Source organism: Orycteropus afer, unplaced genomic scaffold, assembly GCF_000298275.1.
Source record: "Orycteropus afer afer isolate SDZICR_OR568_19922 unplaced genomic scaffold, OryAfe1.0 scaffold00011, whole genome shotgun sequence".
NCBI lineage: Eukaryota > Metazoa > Chordata > Mammalia > Tubulidentata > Orycteropodidae > Orycteropus > Orycteropus afer.
Genome location: NW_006921598.1, coordinates 7,637,220 through 7,657,977, shown reverse-complemented (window position 1 = coordinate 7,657,977; position 20,758 = coordinate 7,637,220). Strand labels below are relative to the sequence as shown.

The 20,758-nt window shown below is 38.9% G+C and overlaps 1 protein-coding gene across 1 annotated transcript in view; it reads right to left on the bottom strand.

The window, feature by feature from the left end:
* Positions 1–1,713: 1,713 nt before the first annotated feature.
* Positions 1,714–20,758, bottom strand: part of LOC103205966 (elongation factor 1-alpha 1-like) — a 37,569-nt gene continuing 18,524 nt past the window's right edge. Inside the window, exons 2-6 of the mRNA XM_007951398.2 lie at positions 9,239–9,261; positions 8,406–8,461; positions 8,083–8,136; positions 2,826–2,950; positions 1,714–1,791 (exon numbers count right to left, since the gene is read on the bottom strand). Coding sequence (XP_007949589.1) covers positions 1,714–1,791; positions 2,826–2,950; positions 8,083–8,136; positions 8,406–8,461; positions 9,239–9,261 — 336 coding nt within the window. The remainder of the gene's footprint in view (positions 1,792–2,825; positions 2,951–8,082; positions 8,137–8,405; positions 8,462–9,238; positions 9,262–20,758) is intronic.

Sequence of the window (20,758 nt, the reverse complement as noted above, 5' to 3'; positions counted from 1 at the left end):
TGTTTACAAGAAACAACTTTCTAACAACAAGTCCAAAGACAGTGTAAAACAGAATTTACAAGACAATTACTTTTTAAAAATTCCATTGCTTCTGCTTTCATCCTTCCATCAACCCAATTTGTTTATGTATGAGCTATGCATTTCCTCATTCAAAAGGGGAAAATGCTGATAAATTATCACTTGAAGACAAACAGGGCAAAAACCTGGCTGCCTTTCGCTACTTAAACAGATACACATTTATTTCCCAATGTACCACTTACCAGACAGATGCAAAGATGTGGGCAGGCCAGTCATCAGAATTAACAGAGTGATTTTGCTTGCACTACATATTCTGATTTGTATGAAACTTATTTTTAGCCATGCACAAAGGGCAATAAATGGAAAATCTTATTCTAACCGCTACTTTTTCTGGGCCACCCACACTGCTCCACCTACCGCACAACTTCACAAAAGTAAAAAACCCAACTCAGGGTTCGTCCTAACAAGGGATGCAAAGTGGCTAAAATGTGTGACATTTTTTCCAGTTAGTGTTTGTACTTTCATTCTTCTTCTGTATCAAGACATTCAGGAAAAATAAAGTTGACTTATTGACGGGCATTTTCAAAGACTCCACACTGCTATGTCATTCAGTGTACAGACAAATGTGCTCTGGCCGCCAGGCACCTGCATCACTGTGCCGCAGACCACACATCAACCACTTTTCAGCAAAGAAATGGACCCAAAGACTTTGACTATAAATTCAGGAAGATGATATCTAAAACATTTTGTTTCGAAATAATGATAGTCTTCTCAACGTTCTTCAAATGAACAAGACTGGTATCAGAAACAAAAATTTCTAACATGGAACAGCCCATCAGGAATGATTTTGCCAACAGTACTTGATCTAAATCTGCTTCTAGTTTGCAGTGGAACCAAAGCACAGTTTTCCCTTGCCCTCTCCCTCCCTTTGCACATTTCTCTCTCTGTCTACATTATCCACAATTCAACCACACAGCCTAAAGCTTACCAAGCATTAACTCACACATGGCTATCACTATAGATCGGAACATCTGATATTTAGAGACAACCACCTTGACAGCAAGTAAGGGGGGGGGAAAAAGGATGAAGATGATATTTGCTGAAGGCATAGACAAGATAGTCTATTTTTGATCACTATCTCTTCAGACCATATTTTATAAAAAGTTATGAAGGTTCTCGAGTACCAATTAAAATGCCCGTTGCTCTGAGCCCTCTGTAAACCACAGCAGCAAATATACACAGATAGTGATTAATATTTAAAAGTCAGCTCAACAAAATCATTAAGACACAAAAGGAGTCAACTCTAAGAAATGCATCTTTACCTGTGTGCTGGCTCATTATCCAGAACCTAGAGGAACTGTCCTGTCATCCTCTGGTAGTTAACACACTCCCTGTAGAGCTAACACCTTCTGCGATAACTCACGGTTACTAAAGCAGTGCTGATGAGATGGATCACAAAATCTTTTTTTTTTTTTTTGGTGAGCGTCCACTATCGTCAGAACTTTTGACTTGGGTTGTAAAAACATGGGTGAATAAGTATCTTGAAAAAGTGGGTCATACACCACTGAGGTACAACCACACCGCCCCCAAATCAGACTCCAAATGACTGTGCTGTGACAAGGTGGGAGGGGTCTGAACACAGCGAAAGCAAAACTTTTATGTGGTAAGGAGCATTTTAGTTTTCACTGGTTTAGGTTAGAGAAAGTTAATCTCAATGCCGACTACAAAGCCAACCAGTTTTTGGTGTATTCTTGAAATTATGATAAACGCTGGCTGTGAATGTAATGGGAAATTCAGATACAATGTAACAAACAGTCCAAGGGACCGTCTCGGGCTTAAATGACATACCCCATCACTGAACAGCAAAGTGAGTGCTGTGACTCAGTGAAGTGAAACGGTCAAACTGAAACTGAAGACGAAGAGCCAAATTCTCATTATCCACATTAGCATCTCCTTCTCCAAGGGAGGATCAAAGTTCTGTATACCACTTCCCCACACCTGTACCCAGCGGGGCCCTAGACACAGTCGTGAGTATTTATCAAAGCACCCTTCAACTGCTGTAGGAAGAAGGCAAACTCTACCTATCTGGCTTAAGCACATTCATTCATCTGTCACTCAAGAGCTACAGAAATATTAATTCAAGCCAATACTTACTGAGTTCCTTTATATACAAAGACACAAAGGATGCTAAGGGATGCAGAGAGAAGCCCCTGCTTTCAAGGAACCCAGAGTCTTATACAGGCAATGAAAAGACCTAAACATAACTGACGCCAAATGCAGATCATTTTAAATAAACAAAGTATCTTCTATTAAATATTTCCTACTCTATTCATCCTTTCTGAATGACACTCCTATTACATTTCTCAAACAAATCCTTTAGCAATCCTTTTATTTTTCTCTTTCAGTGCTCAAAGCCCTTCATAATCTCTGTGGCTAAGTTTTAGGTCTCATCCAAAGCCAACATCCTAGCACTCCCCAAAGGGAAGCGAAGAGATATCAGCATAACTCAAAAAGTTACACCACCACCCCAGACGAATCTGAAGAGAAGTTTCTTTGAAGAAGGACAAAGAGAGAAAAATTAACTGGTTCACAGCACAAGAAGGGGTATATTTGAATCAAACTTTGTTACCATCAATTGTAAAATCAGAATTATAATGGAGTCCATATTGTATGAATTGTGGATGGGGCATGGGCAATCTGGTTTATAATCATTTCTGTTCCTGCCAAATTGCTGTACACTGTATTGGTTACTAATTTTTAAATAACTGAACACAATCAGTTCACCTAACACTTAAGTCATCTTGTACCTGAGTCTTAACAATGATTTTTACTGAAAGAACGTAGGAATGAAAATACTGGTTAATAGAGATGTCCACTTTAGAGACTTCTAAGTCCACATAGGTACTGTTGTCACAAGAGGTGACTAATGTAACTGAAAGGAGAAAAATCAGCAACATGGAGATCATCACCCTGTAAAACGATTTCTAAAATCATTTGTCCTAAATTCTACCAGGTTGTGGGATATAATCAGTGGGAAATACTATGTGTAAATATGAAATTAGTTGATTCATTGAAAAAGTCTGGAAAAACACAAAAGTGTGTGTTAATAAGTAGTTTTGTTTGGGTAGTTGGATTATAGGTAACTTATTTTCTTGTTTATGCTTTTCTGTTATTTCATAAACTATGTAGAATAAATATGTATTACTTCTGTAATCAGGAAAATAAAGCTACTTCCCTTTTGATAGAAAAGCAATTAATTACCTTCTGATTCTAAGTGATTATGAAAACTTGATACATGGGATCCAGTATAACAATCTGGCCTGGTGACAAATAGGCACAATATATAGGAAAAATCTGCCACAAACAATAGATTATAGCTACTAGTTAAGCATTACAAGGACTCTAAAAATCCTGCTACACTGCAAACCTTTAAAACTAATGTTCTGGGCAGAAGAGCAGAAACCTCTTTCCTCATCATTACACATGGTCTGGGTACTATCCACCTGCAACAAAGCTCCAGGCACCAAGGATTTCACAGTGATCGATTTTACAGAGTGTCCTTGGAAGAGTGTGATGTGATCCTCTGAACTATATCATAACTCAGCCAGAGGAATCATTTCATTAGTGACCAAACACCAAAACACTAAACCTAATGTCACTGAGTTGATTCCGACTCATCGTAATCCTATAGGACAGAGCTGAACTGCTCTGTAAGGTTTTCAAGGCTGTGATTTTTATGGAAGTGGATTGTTACAACTTTGTCCTGCAGAGTGGCTGGTGGGTTTGAACCACCAACCTTCTAGTTAGCAGTTGAACACTTTAACCACTACACCACCAGGACTCCTTCACTAGTGACAGCTGCATCAAAAAAGAGTTTGGATAATGTCTAAAACATCAAAAAGTTAGAAATTATTAGAATAATCTGACAAATTGTGCTACAACTTCTATCACTTGATAGTCAGCTATTTATTTACAGCATCACAGGGAATATTATTTGAAATTTTTAATTTATATGTGAATTTATCTACCATGTTGGTAATATCACTCCTATCTGTATCATTAGTGTATACCCAGAGAATGCAAATTAATTTTGATAATAAGCAGAACATAATTGTGAGCCAAATCCATTACAAATAATTATATCATACATTCTTTAAAAAAAAAAAAAAAAAAAAGAATTGGCTTCAAAATTGTGCCAATGGTCCTTCAATGACTACAGGAGTTAAATACATATGTTCATGAGATTATCAAATACTTAATGCTTAAAATCAATAATATGACAACTTTTAGAGTACTTCTAAAACATAGACAGAATATCTAAAATAGCCAAAGCTTGCATTTTCCCAAGAAGAATAATATGAAAGGTATATTTTTCTATCCTAAATCAACATTTTTAGATTATTAAGCATGAAAACAAGTACAATAAAATGTTAGTTAAATAGACTATCTGAGGGCAAGAAGGTATTTTTGTTGCTTTAACTTTAGGGTTGACAGCTTAAAAATGCTTTTTGTTGAAAATCTTTGCAAAGTCTTTTCTTTTTCTAATTATAAAATATTTAACCATTCTCAATGATTCAATAGGTCAGTGTCATCAGCTACAAACTACTTCAGGGTATATCCCACCTATACTAAACTAAAGCTGTCTTGTTTTCTAAACCTTTATCTCTGAGAAAAGGAAGTGGGATGTATGTGGTAGGACTGGGTATGTGGAAGGGAGAGGGTTGCATGGGGGTAGGAAAACATGCAGGCTAATTAATTCAGGTTTTGATTAGTTAGGTTCCAGGTAGCTAGAATATCACTAGACATGCATTCAGAGTCTTGAACCAGGCACATCCTAGGTAGCATGAGATCCAATAAGTTCTCTGTCTTACACCATTTTGTTAGGATGACTGTTGGCTTGCTAGTCTTCTGTGGGGAGAATCTGTGTCAGTGTTTCCTTTCCAAAATTATAATCTTTGAACTTATGGAGTTGAATTTTATTTTTATTAGTTTCTATATTCAAGTTGTTGCAACCCAAGCTCACTGTGCTAATAGGTATCTGTGGATGTCAAAGATGATATCCCTTTAGACTTGCTGACATGGGCTATCTTTTCTACTAAACAAAAAACAAAACAAAACCCACTGCCCCAATCTCCATTTGGTTTCCAAGGTGGTAAGTCTATACGGAAGTAGATGGCCCCGTCTTCCTTCTGCAGAGTGGCTGGTGGTTTTGAACCGCCAACATTCTGGTTAGCTGTCAAATTTTGCCTTACCAAAAACAAAACCAAACTCAGTGCCGTTGAGTTGGATCCGACTCACAGCGACCCCTCCTTGGGTTTCTGAGGCAGTATCACTACAGAAGTAGATTGCCCATTCTTCCTTCCGAGGCACTACAAAAACCTTAACACTACAAAAAAAATTCCAAGTTTTTGCTATTTTAGCAGCTCTTCCTAACAACTAACTCATAAATCTTAGTTACTTTGTCCTGTCTCCAACCCTAAGTGAAAAGCCTGAAGAGCTTATTTCTAAGCAGTTTGGAAAACCTGAGATGGAGGTGAGGGCAGTGAGATTACACCTATATATTTATATCTATTTATTACTTTAACTATGATGTCTTCATCCTACCTCTTCTTTGGCTATACTTTTTCCTTAAGTGTAAATATGTTCCTTTCAATATTAAAGAGATCTGGTGATGGAAAAGAAATTATTTTTCATTTGGAGTGTGTGAAACAGGTATCATAATAATTAGAAACATTTCTTAGCAGGAGAACTATTTGTTATTAATTTCTTCTCAAAGCTATCATTATCGACTACATTTGAATCTGTGGTAAGTCTGTATATCTTGGTTCTTGCTTTCGTCTCCATTGATCAGAATCTAATTGTCATAATTATTCACATGGCTCCATAATACTGTACACTCTGGTGGCCTATACACAAAGTCGTTTATCGAACATACCATTCAGCTGAGCTGAAGAAGCCCTGCTCTAGAAGCACAGGTGGTTACACATGTCTCTTCATCACAGGGAAGCAGATTTCCTATATGTGTAAATGACACTTTGGTAGACACTACAGTTGTCTGTGGCAGCTTTCCTGATGGTTTCTGACAAATATGTTTTTACCCTGATAGGAAACCCTAAGGCTAAAATATAACATTCTGCAGACCCCTTGGCCTTTCCATCTTCTGGGGACTGCCCAAAGGGCAAGATGGATGGTCGTAGGGCCGAGGGAGGTGTGGGTGGCATACTTACTACACTCTCACAAACTATAGTATCTCTGTCAAGTACTAATTAGTTATTTTGCACACATTCTTGGGAGGAAGGTAAGCCCTGGTAGTCAGTTTTATAGAGACCCTCTAGGCACACGTGACTGAGTGCTTTGCCCAGGGCACAGAGGGTGATTTGGGCAGGCCCATCTATCTCTGGCAGGAGCCCAAAGCCCCATTCATCCGAGGAGTCACAGCCTTCTTCTCCCTGACCATAGACAGGAAATGGGTTGTTATGGATTGAATTGTGTGCCCCCCAAATATATTATAAACCCTAACCCCTATTCCTGTGTTTATAATCCCATCTGGGAATGGGTTTTCTTTGTTATGTTAACGAGGTAGGATTAGTGTAGGGTATGTTTTAAGTCAATCTCTGTTGAGATACCAAAGAGCAGATCAAACAAACAAGCACAAATTGAGGACAAGATACATGCCATATGACTGCCAAAAACCTAGGAATAGAAGCTTTAAAGAGACAAAGACCTTTCCTCAGAGGTGACAGAGAGCCCTCCCTTCAAGCAGGTGCCCTGAATTTGGATTTCTAGCCTCCTAACCTGTGAGAAAATAAATGTCTGCTTGTTTAAGGTACCCATCTGTGGTCTTTCTGTTATAGCAGCATTAGGTAAGGAAGACACACTGATGTCATGGTCATCTCACAGGAAAACCTGACATGTAAATGTGGAGACTCACAGGGTGCCCCAGCTGAAAGGAACATTAAGGGGCATTTGATCCAATCCCCTTTTTTTCACTTCATGGTGAAGATGCTTTATTATTGATAACCTCCCTCCCAAGAATGCTGTGCAGAATAACTAATTAGCGTTTGACAGAGATGTGAGTGTTGGTGAGGGTGGAGTAATAATAGCTAATTACGTCACTCACGACTCTGTCAGTCTGAATAGCAGCCCTGCTACTCCTTGGGTAGCCCCTAAGAGATGGCTGTGGATTAATTGTACTATAGAACTCTTTCATTGCTTATTACTTTTTGTCTGACTTTTCTGATTTCGTGATCTTTATTTTAAGCATATGCATTTAAACCTGTTGCCAGGATTTCTGGTTCTATTAATATTCAGCCAATAGTGGTATTTCTGTTATAGTGGTTATAGCAGCACTTAAGTAGCTAGGACAGACTGACATTACAGCAACTGCTTTATTAAGTGTTTATTAGTGTTTAATCTCAGCTCCAGAGAGTTATAAAAGAACTCCAACTCCTAAGTGCTACTTTGAAGGATAATATTTACCATATTCAATAAAACAGTATAAATTACAGTGCTTATCCACAGATTTATTTTTATACTCATATTATTACTCATATTATTTAATACTCATAGTATTTTTACACTCATAGCATATCAGTAAAACAAAAGAAAAAAATGCTTAAAATTTCTATGAAAGCCTAGAAATATACAAAATGCATATATTCACAGGTACATATATGTACATTTGTATGTATGTTCATATGCATCCAAGTGTGTATTTGTTTAGCCAAACTCTTCTAGTTTTTTCTATCCACATGGAATAACTTCTTCTTGTCCTCAGCAGATATGCAATTGACTTGTTCCAAATCTAACACGATAATATGCTGATTCTCAAAATATATCAATCCTGAGAACTCACAACCCCACAAAAATCTGGACTTGCTGACTTGGGGTATTTATTAGAGTGTGCCTCTCCTTACACTTTGTAAATCAAGTTACATTTAAGTGTATTAGGGGAGGGATAATAATACTACAGTAACTTGCATTGAAAGGGAACAATATATTTTCCCAATCCAGGGGAAAAATGATTTTCTCTTTTGAGTGTCTCTAAAAGCATGATGAGCTCACCTGCAAAAAGACTATAGTTGCCATTTAGCCTAATAACAGCACTATTACTCACACCTGTTGAAAACCAAGGGCACAGAATGACTGGATACAAGGAACTCTGGGGTAAAGCTGGCACAGTCTAATAACATCTATTGGCTGGACTTTCAAATAAGAAGGTGCTAAGGGGACTTTAACACTTTTCTGGGTCATGACTCACTGTATTTAGTAAGGCATTAAATACTTTTAGAATGATTATATTGAAGTATACTCTTTTCTATATCATTTATCTTTCTGATCACACTCGAGTTAAAGCAGTGATTCTCACTATGGGGCCTCTGGCCTACCGGCATCAGCATCACCTGGGAACTTGTTAGAAAAGCAAATTCCTGGCTTCCCAGACCTATTGAATTGGGAATTATGGGGGTAGGGCTCAGAAATTTGTAATTTAACAAGCTCTCCAGGTGATTCCAATGCAAGGTAAAATTGAAAAGCACTGAGTTAAGAAAACACTAATGTGCAGATTCCATGTTCCCCTTCCTCAATTATAACTCTCAAGATACTCTGTTAAAAGAAAGTAATTTATGTGCATTTAAGTTATTTGTTCTTATTGCCTAAGACAATTCATAGAATGCATTTTTCACTGTTAGTTTTCGAAAAGAATCCTTAGTCAACACTTACATGTAATTTTTCCAGGTCCTGTGCTGGCTTTGAGTCTTAGGATGCAGGGAACTGGGCGAAGGGAGAAATGAGAATGCTACAGCAATCCATTCAGACATGGACCCCAAAGCTTTGTAGGGCAACCTTGTAACAGGTCAGTGAATGTCCACCTATTTGGAGAGGAAAAGTTGTCAATTAGCAAAGTAAACCTTGCATGCTAATGTGTTCCTCCCTCCATCCTGCTATCCCTGCTACCCATTCTCCTCATCTGCTTTCAAGACCTCTACACTAATTTACGATGCTTCTGGCTGTGTTCTTGACTACTCCACCTAAACAGAAAATGATAAACTAGTTCATGGAATCAAAAGCCCCATGCCCATGTGGAAGCCCTATTCCTTTAGGAAGAATTTCTCACAGGGTACTCCCCTGAACCTAAAAGCAGCTCAGAGATAGGATGACGTCCAATTACTCATCCCCTTCTCTCCTTCATCTCAGGTTTTATTTCAACAAATCAGGATACCTCGACTTAAGAGACACATGTAACTGTAGGAACAAGAAGAGATATAGAAAAGCAAATGACTTAGTCAAGAATTCTGACTGAAATGAAGTGTTTTTCTGATGCCTCAAATGTGTTTATTTTTAAATTCATGCTTATTGTAGGACATGTGGAAAATACAGAAAAGCATAAAGAAAAATAATAAAGATCACCTATAACCTTGCTAGGAGCTCTGGTAGCATAGTGCCTAAGGCACTTGACTGCTAACCAGAAGGCTGGTGGTTCAAACCCACCAGCCACTCCTCAGAAGGAAGGCTGGGCAATCTACTTCCGTAGTGATACTGCCTTGGAAACCCAAGGAGGGGTCGCTATGAGTCGGGTCCGACTAAACAAATGGCACATAACAACAACAACATAACCTTGCTACTGATAAGATGATAAATGGTATTTTGTTGTATAGGTCTACAACCCCTTATCTGAAACTCCTGGGGCCAGACATGTTCTAAAACACAGAATTTTTTTGGATTTTAAAGTGTATTTATAATGTGTATTCTATGCATTATGTACCACTCCATCAGGGTAGGGAGCATCACCTTGTAATCAAACACATTAAATAATTCCACAGCAAAATACATGCATGATTTTATTATGTGGGATAAAAGGGGAAGCAGTGCCTGGTTATGAATGTCCAGAGGTAAGAACGTCAGACTTACACACAACCATAGTCATGAACCAACCCCCCTGAAGCCTATTAAACATCTGAAGTACATACAATGGTTCATAATAACAAACAGATGCTACTTTGCAACGTGGATCAAAACATTATTATTACTACTGTATTATCATGCTTAAAAATGTTTTTGTGTATCTAGAAGTGTTTCTTTAATGTTTTTTAATGCACAGAAAGGTATACTATATATACACTATATACTAAGACCAAAAACTGACTGACGTTACATACGATCTGTAACTAACTGTTCTGAGTTACGTACAAATTTGATTTAAAGACTGATTTAGGAATGAAACTTGTTCATAATCCATCAACCACCTGTAGAGACTATAAATAGCTTCACATCAGTTTAAGCCAGTTCTTTTTTACCAAACTTTTTTTTTTTTTTTTTAAGAACTTTTGATTTTTGGACTCAGAATTGAGGATAAGAGATTATGGATCATCATTCCTTTCAGAAAGGAGCCCTGGTGGCACAGTGGTTAAGCACTTGTCTGCTAACAAAGAAAAGGCTGGCAGTTCCAACCCACCAGCCATTCCATGAGACAAAGATGTGGCAGTCTACCTTCATAAACATCTACAGCTTTGGATACCGACGGGGACAGTTCTATCTGTACTATGGACTATGAGTCAGAATTGAGTCAATGGCAATGGGTCCCCTTTCAGAGATACACAAAAATACTCAGTTTTGTTCCTGCTTTTTCATTTAATGTTATACAAATGTGATCATTTTCCAAGTTATTAGAAATTCTTTAACAACATTCCTTTTAAAGTTCATATAATATTATACCTCATAGAAATGGGGTTTATTTATTTAACTATTTTTCTCATTGTTGGAATTAGTTCGTTGTTGTTACTGGTAGTAACACTTTTCATATAAGACTATCTGAATTTCTGAATGTTCTTTTAGGTAGAATTATAGGAAAATAATTACTGGGTCACATAGTATGACCTTTAAGGGTCTTGACGACATTCCAGAAAGGCTGCACCAATTTACACAATGTCAGCAGCATGAGTGCCCAGGTAATCTGTTTAATAATCTTTTTTATTATAGGCACAGCAAGAATGCACTAGCAGCTAACATATCTTAACAAATTCTAATTAGTGATGACCAAATATACGAGATTTTACTTTGTTTCTCTTACACAGAGATAGTATCTACCTAGTTTCTGTACAAGAGAGAAGTGGGATTAATGTAATTTCACTACTAAGTCATTCTCATTAAGTCAGAGTAGGTCAGATCTGGGCAATGGAAGAGCTGCCACTTCCCTATGGGGTCTATTTAACATGGAAAGTGGTGTCAGGGAGAATGCAAATAATTCACACATCATCATCAGAAGAAAAACAATCAGTCTGCTGATTATCTGTGGACTGATAACTCAGCTTTTGTACTACTGACTGAGGCCTTGTGTTTCCCTTCATTTTGGTATTTTCCTATTTCTTACGTTCCGATATGAGAACAGAGAGAGAAGATGTAAAGACAAAAACCCAATTAGACAAGCTAATAATGATGGCTAAAGCTCCTGAGTGCTTACAATGTGTCAACTGTACTGTCAGAGGCCTTGCGTGCATTGTCTCATTTAATGCTAAGTGCATTGCTATAAAATCTGGTGACAGAGAAGGCTGAAAGTATGTGCTGGCTCATCAGTGCCCCCTACCCTTATACCCTAATAAGTTTAGAGGAACAGAAGTTTGCAATTTCAAAGATTTATTCAAGCTTACTCGACAGCAGTGAGGTTTTTTTTTTTTTTTTTTTTCCGGTTTAGTGTCTCCTTACCATAATGACTTAAGTCTGGTCATAAATCACAAACTTTACTTTTACTCTTTTATTAGTGCCATCTACAGCATCTATATGAAGCAGGGAAAATGGTGTCAAGAAAACTCTAGGTAACAGTTAACCCTATGAAGGTCCTATATATTGACGGGTCTCCCTCAGAGCACAATAGTGTTGAGAGTCTATTTGATATACAACACAAAACACAGTATACATGCAGAAACACATGAAGACCCATATATACAATGTTGTTGTTGTTACGTGCCGTCTAGTCAAAACCGACTCATAGTGACCCCTCCTTGGGTTTCCGAGGCAGTATCACTTCGGAAGTAGATTGCCCCATCTTCCTTCTCAGGAGTGGCTGGTGGATTTGAACCACTAGCCTTCTGGTTAGCAGTCAAGTGCCTTAGGCACTATGCTACCATACACAATACATGATTTTAAAAACCACCACCATACAAACCCATTCTCCCAAATGTGACCTCAAATCAGTAATGCTAAAGCAGGACTCTTAATCCAACATTTGTTTTCATTTGAGATTTTTCTAATAATTTTGCATTCTTTTTCGTACACACAAACACACACACACACAACCTTGAGGAAAATTAGCATAGAGAATACCACCATTTTCATACTCTAAGAAAATAAAATTGAAGAGATATTTGTTACATGGAGTGAAATAATCTCACTCTTTCCCTTATCTAAAAACTCTATTTCTGAACCTAGTGTATACTATAAAATGGCTGAAGTTCAAAAAGACATAGAGACAGACAGACAGAGAGAGAGAGAGAGAGAAGAGAGAGAGAGGGAGGGAGAGAGAGAGAGGCGGGGTGGAGAGAGAGGGGCGGGGAGAAAGCATGAACGTGGGAGAGGAAGAGAGAGAGAGAGAGAAAAGGGAGGCAGAAGGGAAGGGTGTTCCAAAAATATTTCAACTTTATTTTGGGAGTGAGTTAAAGTGATCTTTTCCAACAATTATATGTAAAAGGAAGGATGTTTTTACAAAAATGATAAACAAACCAAAAAACAAACCTAAAGATGTATCAAGAAGTTGACCATTTTCTTCACTGTAGCATCCCTTTGTAATTTAAGTAGCATTCTCCTGACAATTAGGTATCAAACTGAGTAGAATAGCTTATAAATGATTTTTCTTTGTCACACTCAGATATATGGCTAATTTTCCAAGCACACCAGGACTACAGGGTGTGAAAATGGAATGGTAATAGAGGAAATGATCCCTCAAAGAACATACTTTGTTTTTTCCAAAGGGTTTAATTACTTGGGGAAAAAAAATAGAAAAAACAAATCACCAACTATAGCACAAATGATTACTAGAAGCTCTTTAGATACTCAAACTGCACAACTAGCATTTGTAAAGCTAATTACAAATTTGGATTCTCTCATTTTAAAAATACACTGGGAAGCAGCCCACTTCTGTTTTAACGTTGAACCAAAGTCTGTGCAATTGGCACATTATCAAAATGAAAAAAAAAAAAAAAAAAAAACCTCTTGAACAAAGTTCCCACTTCACTTCCAATGTCATTAAATCCTGAACTGCAAAATACCACAAGCTGAAAACTAGTAATGCTGTGTGGTTATATTATCATACATTTACAAAAGAGTTACAGTTCTTCAAGCCCTCAGAGCCTTAGACCTTTGCCACTCTTAGTAGTTTTGTTATCTTGGAGAGGCTACTCACTGCCTCTAAACCTAGTTTATGGGTTTTTGTGAGAATTAAATGAGAATGTATACAAGAGTGGTTTTTTTTTTTTTTTTAAAAAAAAACTATAAAACATACATAAAATGTTGGGTATCAGTATTATTTTTACTACCAATTTTGTGAGGCATAAAGATGTTAATCCCCATTTCACAGTTAAGGAAACAGATACAGGAAGATGGAGCAAAAAGAAAGTACTGACTTAGGCGATCTGGCTTTTATTGATCAATTGGCCACAAACTGGCTGAGTGACTCTGTGGAACTTGATTTCCTCAGTGAAATGAAGAGGTTGGATGAGATGATTTTAAAGTCTTGAGGCCAATGGTTCTGTGATCTTGGACTTAGCCATGGTAGTGATGACCCAGCCTTGGAAAGAATCTCAGGAAGCAGTCCCTTCTAGGAGGGCAAGGTTTGGGGAAGCCAAGGGCAATACCAATCAGAGTCCTGAAGTACTGAGGCAAGGTCCTTGAGAAGGCCCCCTCCCCACCCCAAGGGATAGGACAGACATTAACTAACCTTTAGTTGCTAGATTGAGGGGGGTTGAAAGAATTCTAGGTGAATGACCAAGGCCTCTGGGTCAGAGGAGGCAGGAACTACAGGAGCTTGAACCAACAGTTCTTTATTAACTGACGCAGATATTTCACTACTTTAATAACTTTGTTGTTGTTGTTGTTGTTTGCCATTGAGTCGGCCCCGACTCATAGCGACCCCTCCTTGGGTTTCCGAGGCAGTATCACTGCGGAAGTAGGAATGCCCAACCTTCCTTCCGAGGAGTGGCTGGTGGGTTTGAACCGCCAGCCTTCTGGTTAGCAGTCAAGTGCCTTAGGCACTATGCTACCAGAGCTCCTGGTATAGTCAAAAGTATATACCAACTAAATGTCAGACTTGCTAACAGCCCCACTGTTGTCTGACTATCAGTTTAAAAGAGATAACTACCTCTGCGGGTCACCTACCCTTCTTGTCTGAGTTCTTACCATATGGGGGAAGGAGGGGAATGCATTTTTTTGGTATTATGAGTGTGTATCATGGTCACATGGGAATTTCACTTTAAAAAGATCAAGGCTATCAGTTAGGCCTTCACTAATGATACTTTACCAGAGCTGTCCAAACAACTTCCTGTGATGGTGGAAATATTCAGTATCTGCACTGTCCAATATGGTAGCCACTAGCCACATATGGCTACTGAGCACTGGAAATGTGACTAATACATCCTAGGGACTGAATTTTTAGTTTTAATCCACTTTAATTTTAATTTACATTTAAATAGTTGCATGTGGTTAGTGGACAATGCAGCTCTAGGCTGCCTCACGTAACTGGTTTTCTGAGATGTATTTTCTTAGATGTATTTCAGACCCTAGAAGCTCACAGGTCAATATGCAACACATTCATTCAACAAGTATTTGCTGGCCAACTCTTAGGTGCTACATACCATTAAGAAATCTTGAAAAACAGTTAATAAAAGAGCTATGGGCCCTTCTTGCCTTCATGGAGTTTCTTGGCTAGAATGATTTCCGAAGACCTCATGAAAGCTTGAAGTGGTTCACCGGTCTGCTCTTAGGAAAAGGTGGGTGAGGAGATATGGTAATGCTACACTAAGCGTGAAAGTACCACATTTTCATTTCTTCATATTTACTGTTAGAGAAGCTGGGGGAAAGTTTCAAAAGAGGTATTAGAATGGTTACTATTCACTCACAAATAAAGTAACATATCCAAGATATGGGAAATTATCTGTAAGTAGTTCCCTCTTGCACAAACTTAAATCTACCTAAAAGAAAAAGTCAGTGGCACCTATATTCTTAAGCTAAGAAGTAAATGGTATTTAATTGTAGCAACACTCATAAAAAGTATAAGTGGGTCTCCAGCTGCAAACAGTGGGCAAGGGAACATTTATACCAATTAGTTATGAAATTATCAGGTTTTCTAGAAGGTATTTCTTATATAAGTAAGGTTAATTGCACTCTTTATCCTTAGAATTCAATGTTTAGGTAAGATTTTCTTAGTAGCTTTAATGGGATTTGCTTTCCCCAAGGAACAGATACATGGAAGTATTATTTATTTATTTATTATCATAAACTAATGACAACAAAATAATTTCTAAGAAACAAAAAAGTGGCTGAATGTTCCTCACATTCCCAACACTGCTCCCTTGCTCCCTGTGTCCTTATGCTGTCAGCTCTCCCCTTTCCTAATCACCTCTTCCCAACCGACTGGGATTTAGAGTTATGTAAAGAAAACAAAACACTCATAAATGGTTTAGTTTTAAAAACCAATTCTCTCCATCGTATTGATATTATCACTCGAAGTGAAAAATTCATCAAACAAAACCACCTGATTTTGCTCAGCACCTCAGTGGGATCATATGTGGATAACACTGGTGAGTCAGTCTGACTTCCTAGCTTCAAAATGTCATTTCTGGTTCCCATGCCCAAAGTCAGATTATTGACTTTTAGGGTTAACAAATGATTCTCTCACTGACTTACCTACCTACGCATTCACACGTGCGTGCACACACACACATACACACACATCGCTTATTTCCTCTGGACTGAGTACAAAGTGTCAGAAAACAAAATAAAAGTTCAAAACTAAGTCCAAAAAATAGATAGCATCTACAGACTATCAATCGCTAAAAAAGGCCAGCCCTCAAACGTTGTGCTTGTCCCATGTTGTGTAAGAATATTACTGAAAATTTGATGACAGCTTTAGGAATAATATGTTAACTATGTCAGTGGCCCTGGAGTGCTTATTCATATTCAGAAATGCTACACACCATTTTATAGCCAGAAGGGCTTCAAAAACAAAAGGGTCAATTGATGTTAATTTTTGGGAAACTACAGAGATGCTTTTTTTAAAACTACATTTCAAACAGAGTTTAAACAGCCACTTGCATAAGGCAGAGGACTTTTGAATCACAGACCTTGTGGCTTTTGTGTTTTGCTCTGATGGTATGGCAAGATGGTGCAAGGAAATGTGCTTTTTTGCTGCAATGAAGAAAGCAGCAGGGAGGAGATGCAAACATTTAAGACAGGATGGAGAAATTTAATTAAGATAAAACAACTCTGAAAGTTTCCACTTACGCACTTCAGGCACTGGGACCAAGTTACTCTAGTTGGAGAATCACAGTCAGAAAATTTGCTTCTCTGATATTCACAATGTCTAAGCTCCCAAACACAATGGGAGAGTTTATTCAGACCTTCACCTCTATCACAGGGGATGGAACAATCAGAACTAATTGCTACTAACAATTCAGAAAAGAGAAAAAGCTAAAAAGAAGCAAATGTTGAAAATATGTAATCCGATATGTGAGTTCCTGTAGACTTTATAAGGAGCCCTGGGGGAGGGGGCACTAGTTAAGTGCATGGCTGCCAACCAAAGGGTGGGTGGGTAGTTTCAAACCTACTAGTGGCTCCACAAGAGAAAAGACCTGGTGATACGTTCCTATAAAAGTTACAGCTTACGAAATCTTATGGGGGAGTTCTATTCTGTCTCATAGGCTTTCCAAGGCTGTGTGACCCTAACAGAGCAGACTGCCACATCTTTCTCCTGTCGAGAGGCTGGTTGGTTTGAAATGCCCACCTTTTGGTTAGCAGCTGAGGGCTACACCACTGCACCACCAGGGCTCTTCTAAGATTGAATACTACCCTGCATTTATGTATAATAGTAATAATGTCCATTTACTGAAAATTTCTACATGCTAAGAACCGTCGTAGGAACTTCACAAGTGCTTTCAGCTTGTCAGGCGGAAGACAAAACCATGGCTCAGAGAGGCAAAGTGCCTTGCCAAAGGTCACTCTGCTAGAGAGCACCTTCCATGCACTCGGAATTCATGCCTGCCTAACTCTAAAGGCCACCCTCATCCATTCACATCACTCCTCCACTACAATTTGGGGAGACCACATCCAAAGAAAACAAAACCACTTTTTGCATGGGCTACCAGTAAAAGGAAGGAAGTAAAAGGTGGTGCAGTGCCTAAGGCATTTGACTGATAACTAGAATATTGGCGGTTCAAACCCACCAGCCACTCTGCATTAGGAAGATGGAGCAATCTACTTCTGTAAGGATTTACTGCTGCAGAAACCCAATGGGGGTCGCTATAAATAAATCAAATCAATGGCAGTGGGTTTGGTTTGGTTTTTGGACCAGTAAAAGGATACACAAGAAACATGAAAGTGAAGTGACAAAGCTGCAGGTCTTATAGCAAGTTAATTATTAAAAAGAGCTGAGTAATTTGTTAGAAGGAGTCCTGGTGGCATAATAGTTAATCACTTGGCTGCTAATTGAAAGGTTGATGGTTTGAAGCCACCAGCAGCTCCTCATGAGAAAAGATCTGCCCCCATAAAAGTGACAGCCTAGAAAAGCCTATGGGGTCGGTTCTACTCTGTCCCATGGAGTTTCTATGAGTTACAACTCAAAAGCACACCATATCAGCTTCTTAGAGCTGCAATGGCTACATTTCTTAAAGTACATCAACCAAAAACCAAACTCATGGCCTTCAAGTCGGACCTAACTGACAGCAACCCCTCCTTGGGTTTCCGAGGTGGTATCAACTACGAAAGTAGGTTGCCCAACCTTCCTTCTGAGGAATGGCTGATGGGTTTGAACTGCCAGCCTTCCAGTTATAGCCAAATGCCTTAGGCACTACACCACCAGAGTTCCCTGAAGTACATCAGGATTTAATTTATTTTTTTATAGTAGCTTCTTGAGTAAAAATGTACTATCAGGCATCATACTAAAAATACTTATTTTTAATGAGATTATTCTCTAAAGGTGAACTACTAGCATATGTTATGTGTCTTCTAACACTAAACGTGGCAATAAAACTGTATCTCACTCTGGGTCTAATCTTTGAAGATCATCACCATCCCTGGCAATACCCAAGCAGAAAATGCCCAAAGTGGGCATAGGGTGGTAGCAGGTTCTGATGCGGCATTAAGGGGGTGTTTCTAGGGCTCAGAAACCGTATCTTCCATCCTTTCTTCAAAGATCATCCAATAAATCAAGCAGCCAGTGGCTAAGCTCCTGTGCCACTCCGTCTGCAAGAGTGCAGACAAACATACATGTTGGGGTACCTGTCAACTTAGAAGGGCAGTTTCTTAGGAATACTGTTGGCCAACAGTGCCTTGACTCCTCTCAGGTTCAACACTTGGTCCAAGTTGTTGAGGCTGCACTGCCTCTTCTTTATCGGGAAAATTTGCCTCTGTCTGTGCTTCATTTATTGGCCAGAGATGGTTTCCAAAGCCCCACCCTTTTCTGGGGAGCTGCACAGTCTGTCAGCCGCATCTGCCGAAAACAAGTACCACTTAACTTCTGGCTACAGAAGCATGAGTGCCAAACAGGTTTCACATGAGGTGAGATGCTGCTGGGCTGTCCCCAGGTGAGGCTGGTAGAGTCCACGCTGAGCTGACTGCTGCAGCAGGAGTAATGGCTACAACAAGTCTGGCCAAGGACCTTGAAGATAGGTACGGTGAGAGACACCTCTCAGTACGGTTAAACTTACTATTTCAGTTAAAGGATTTACCGCTGACCCAGTTCCAGCCAAAGGAATTATCGTGGATGTTCTTCTCTCTCCCTCACCTCTGATACCCAATTCATCAGCAAATCCCGATTCTATCTTCAAATCATATCTCAAATCTGTCCACTCTTCTCCATCTCTACTGCCACCATCATCATCTCTCACCTGGTCCCACTGCCATTGTCATTGTAACTGCCTGTTTTCAGGTCTAAAATAATGCCCAGGTAAGGTGATTTGGTGGAAGGATCTGCAGGACTCACCATGTAGTTGTACTCACAGCTATGAGTTATTATAGGGAAAGAAAACAAAGCACAATCAACAAGGGGAAAAGGCCCATGGGGCAAAACCTGGAGGAAACCAGGTACAACCTTCCAGGAACCCTCTCCCAGGGAAGTCACATGGGCTGCACTTAATTCCTTCAGCATTGAATTGTGACAACATGCATGAAGTACTGTCTACCAGGGAAACCCATTAGACACTCAGTGCCCTGGGTTTTTACTGGGGACTTGTCATGTGGGCACTCACTGCCAGACATGTACCAAAATTCCAGAGTCCCAAAAGGAAAGCAGGTGTTCAGCATAAACCACACTGTTTACACAAAGAGCTTAGGCACAGTGAACCATCGTTATCAATTAGGGAAAGGTGGAACACTCCTGAAATTCAAGTTTCCAGCATGCCTTCAAACTGGGTTTGACCCCTTGCTGAGAATTTGCATTTCTACCCCACATATACTGAATCAGAAATGTATATTTTTAAAACAAGATCCCAAAGCACATCTGGTCAAAATGTAGATTCTGATTCAGTATATCTGGGGTAGAAATGCAAAATCTCAGCAAGGAGTCAAATAGGCAAGCCTTGGTCTCCAGATGCCAGCCAAGGGTTCATCTTGCGAGCTAAACTTTCTAAGGATAGTAATTTTAGGCCTGTGATGGTAACTCTTCTCTGCACACCTCTCCTCCACCTCTCTGCCCTCTTTAATTCACATTGCACACAGGAACAATATCAATCTTTTAGAATCATCATATAACTTTTTTTGCTTAAACTTCTTATCTGTTTCCCATTGCTGCTAGAATAAACTCTGCCCTCTTTGATTCCACCCCTCTCAAAATGCATTCTCTCACTGGTTATACTTCAGCATACTTTCTGTTCCTTGACTATGTAAAGCCCTATCTTGACTTTGTCATTTGCTTTTCTCTCTTCCTGGAATTCCCTTTCCTACTCTCTTAGTCTAGTTGGTTAATTCTCCTCCTTTAGGTCTATTCTGGGATTCTCTGGGTGGTACAAATGGTTATTGTGCTTGGCTACTAACCAAAAGGTTTGAGTCCACCCAGAGGTGATGTGCAAGAAAGGCCTGGTGATTCACCCAACAACAGCACAATATACATTCTTCTCCAGTGCACATGGAACATTTTCCATGATAGACCATATGATAGGCCATAAAGCAAGCCTTAATAAATTTAAAAACACAGAAATACTGCAAAGCATCTTCTCAGATCACAATGCTATCAAATTAGAAATCAACAATAGGAAGATCAATAGAAAAAGAGTAAACACATGGAAACTGAACACCTGGGTAAGAGAAGAAATAAAAAGTGAAATTCAAAAATTCCTTGAATCAAACGAGGATGAAAATACAACATACCAAAATCTTTGGGACACAGCAAAAGCAGTGATCAGAGGCCAATTTATAGCAATAAATGCACACATCAAAAAAAGAAAGAACCAAAATCGACACTTTAAAGCAACATCTCCAACAATTAGAAAAAGAACAGCAAGAAAAGCCTATAGTCACCAGAAGAAAGGAAATAATCAAGATT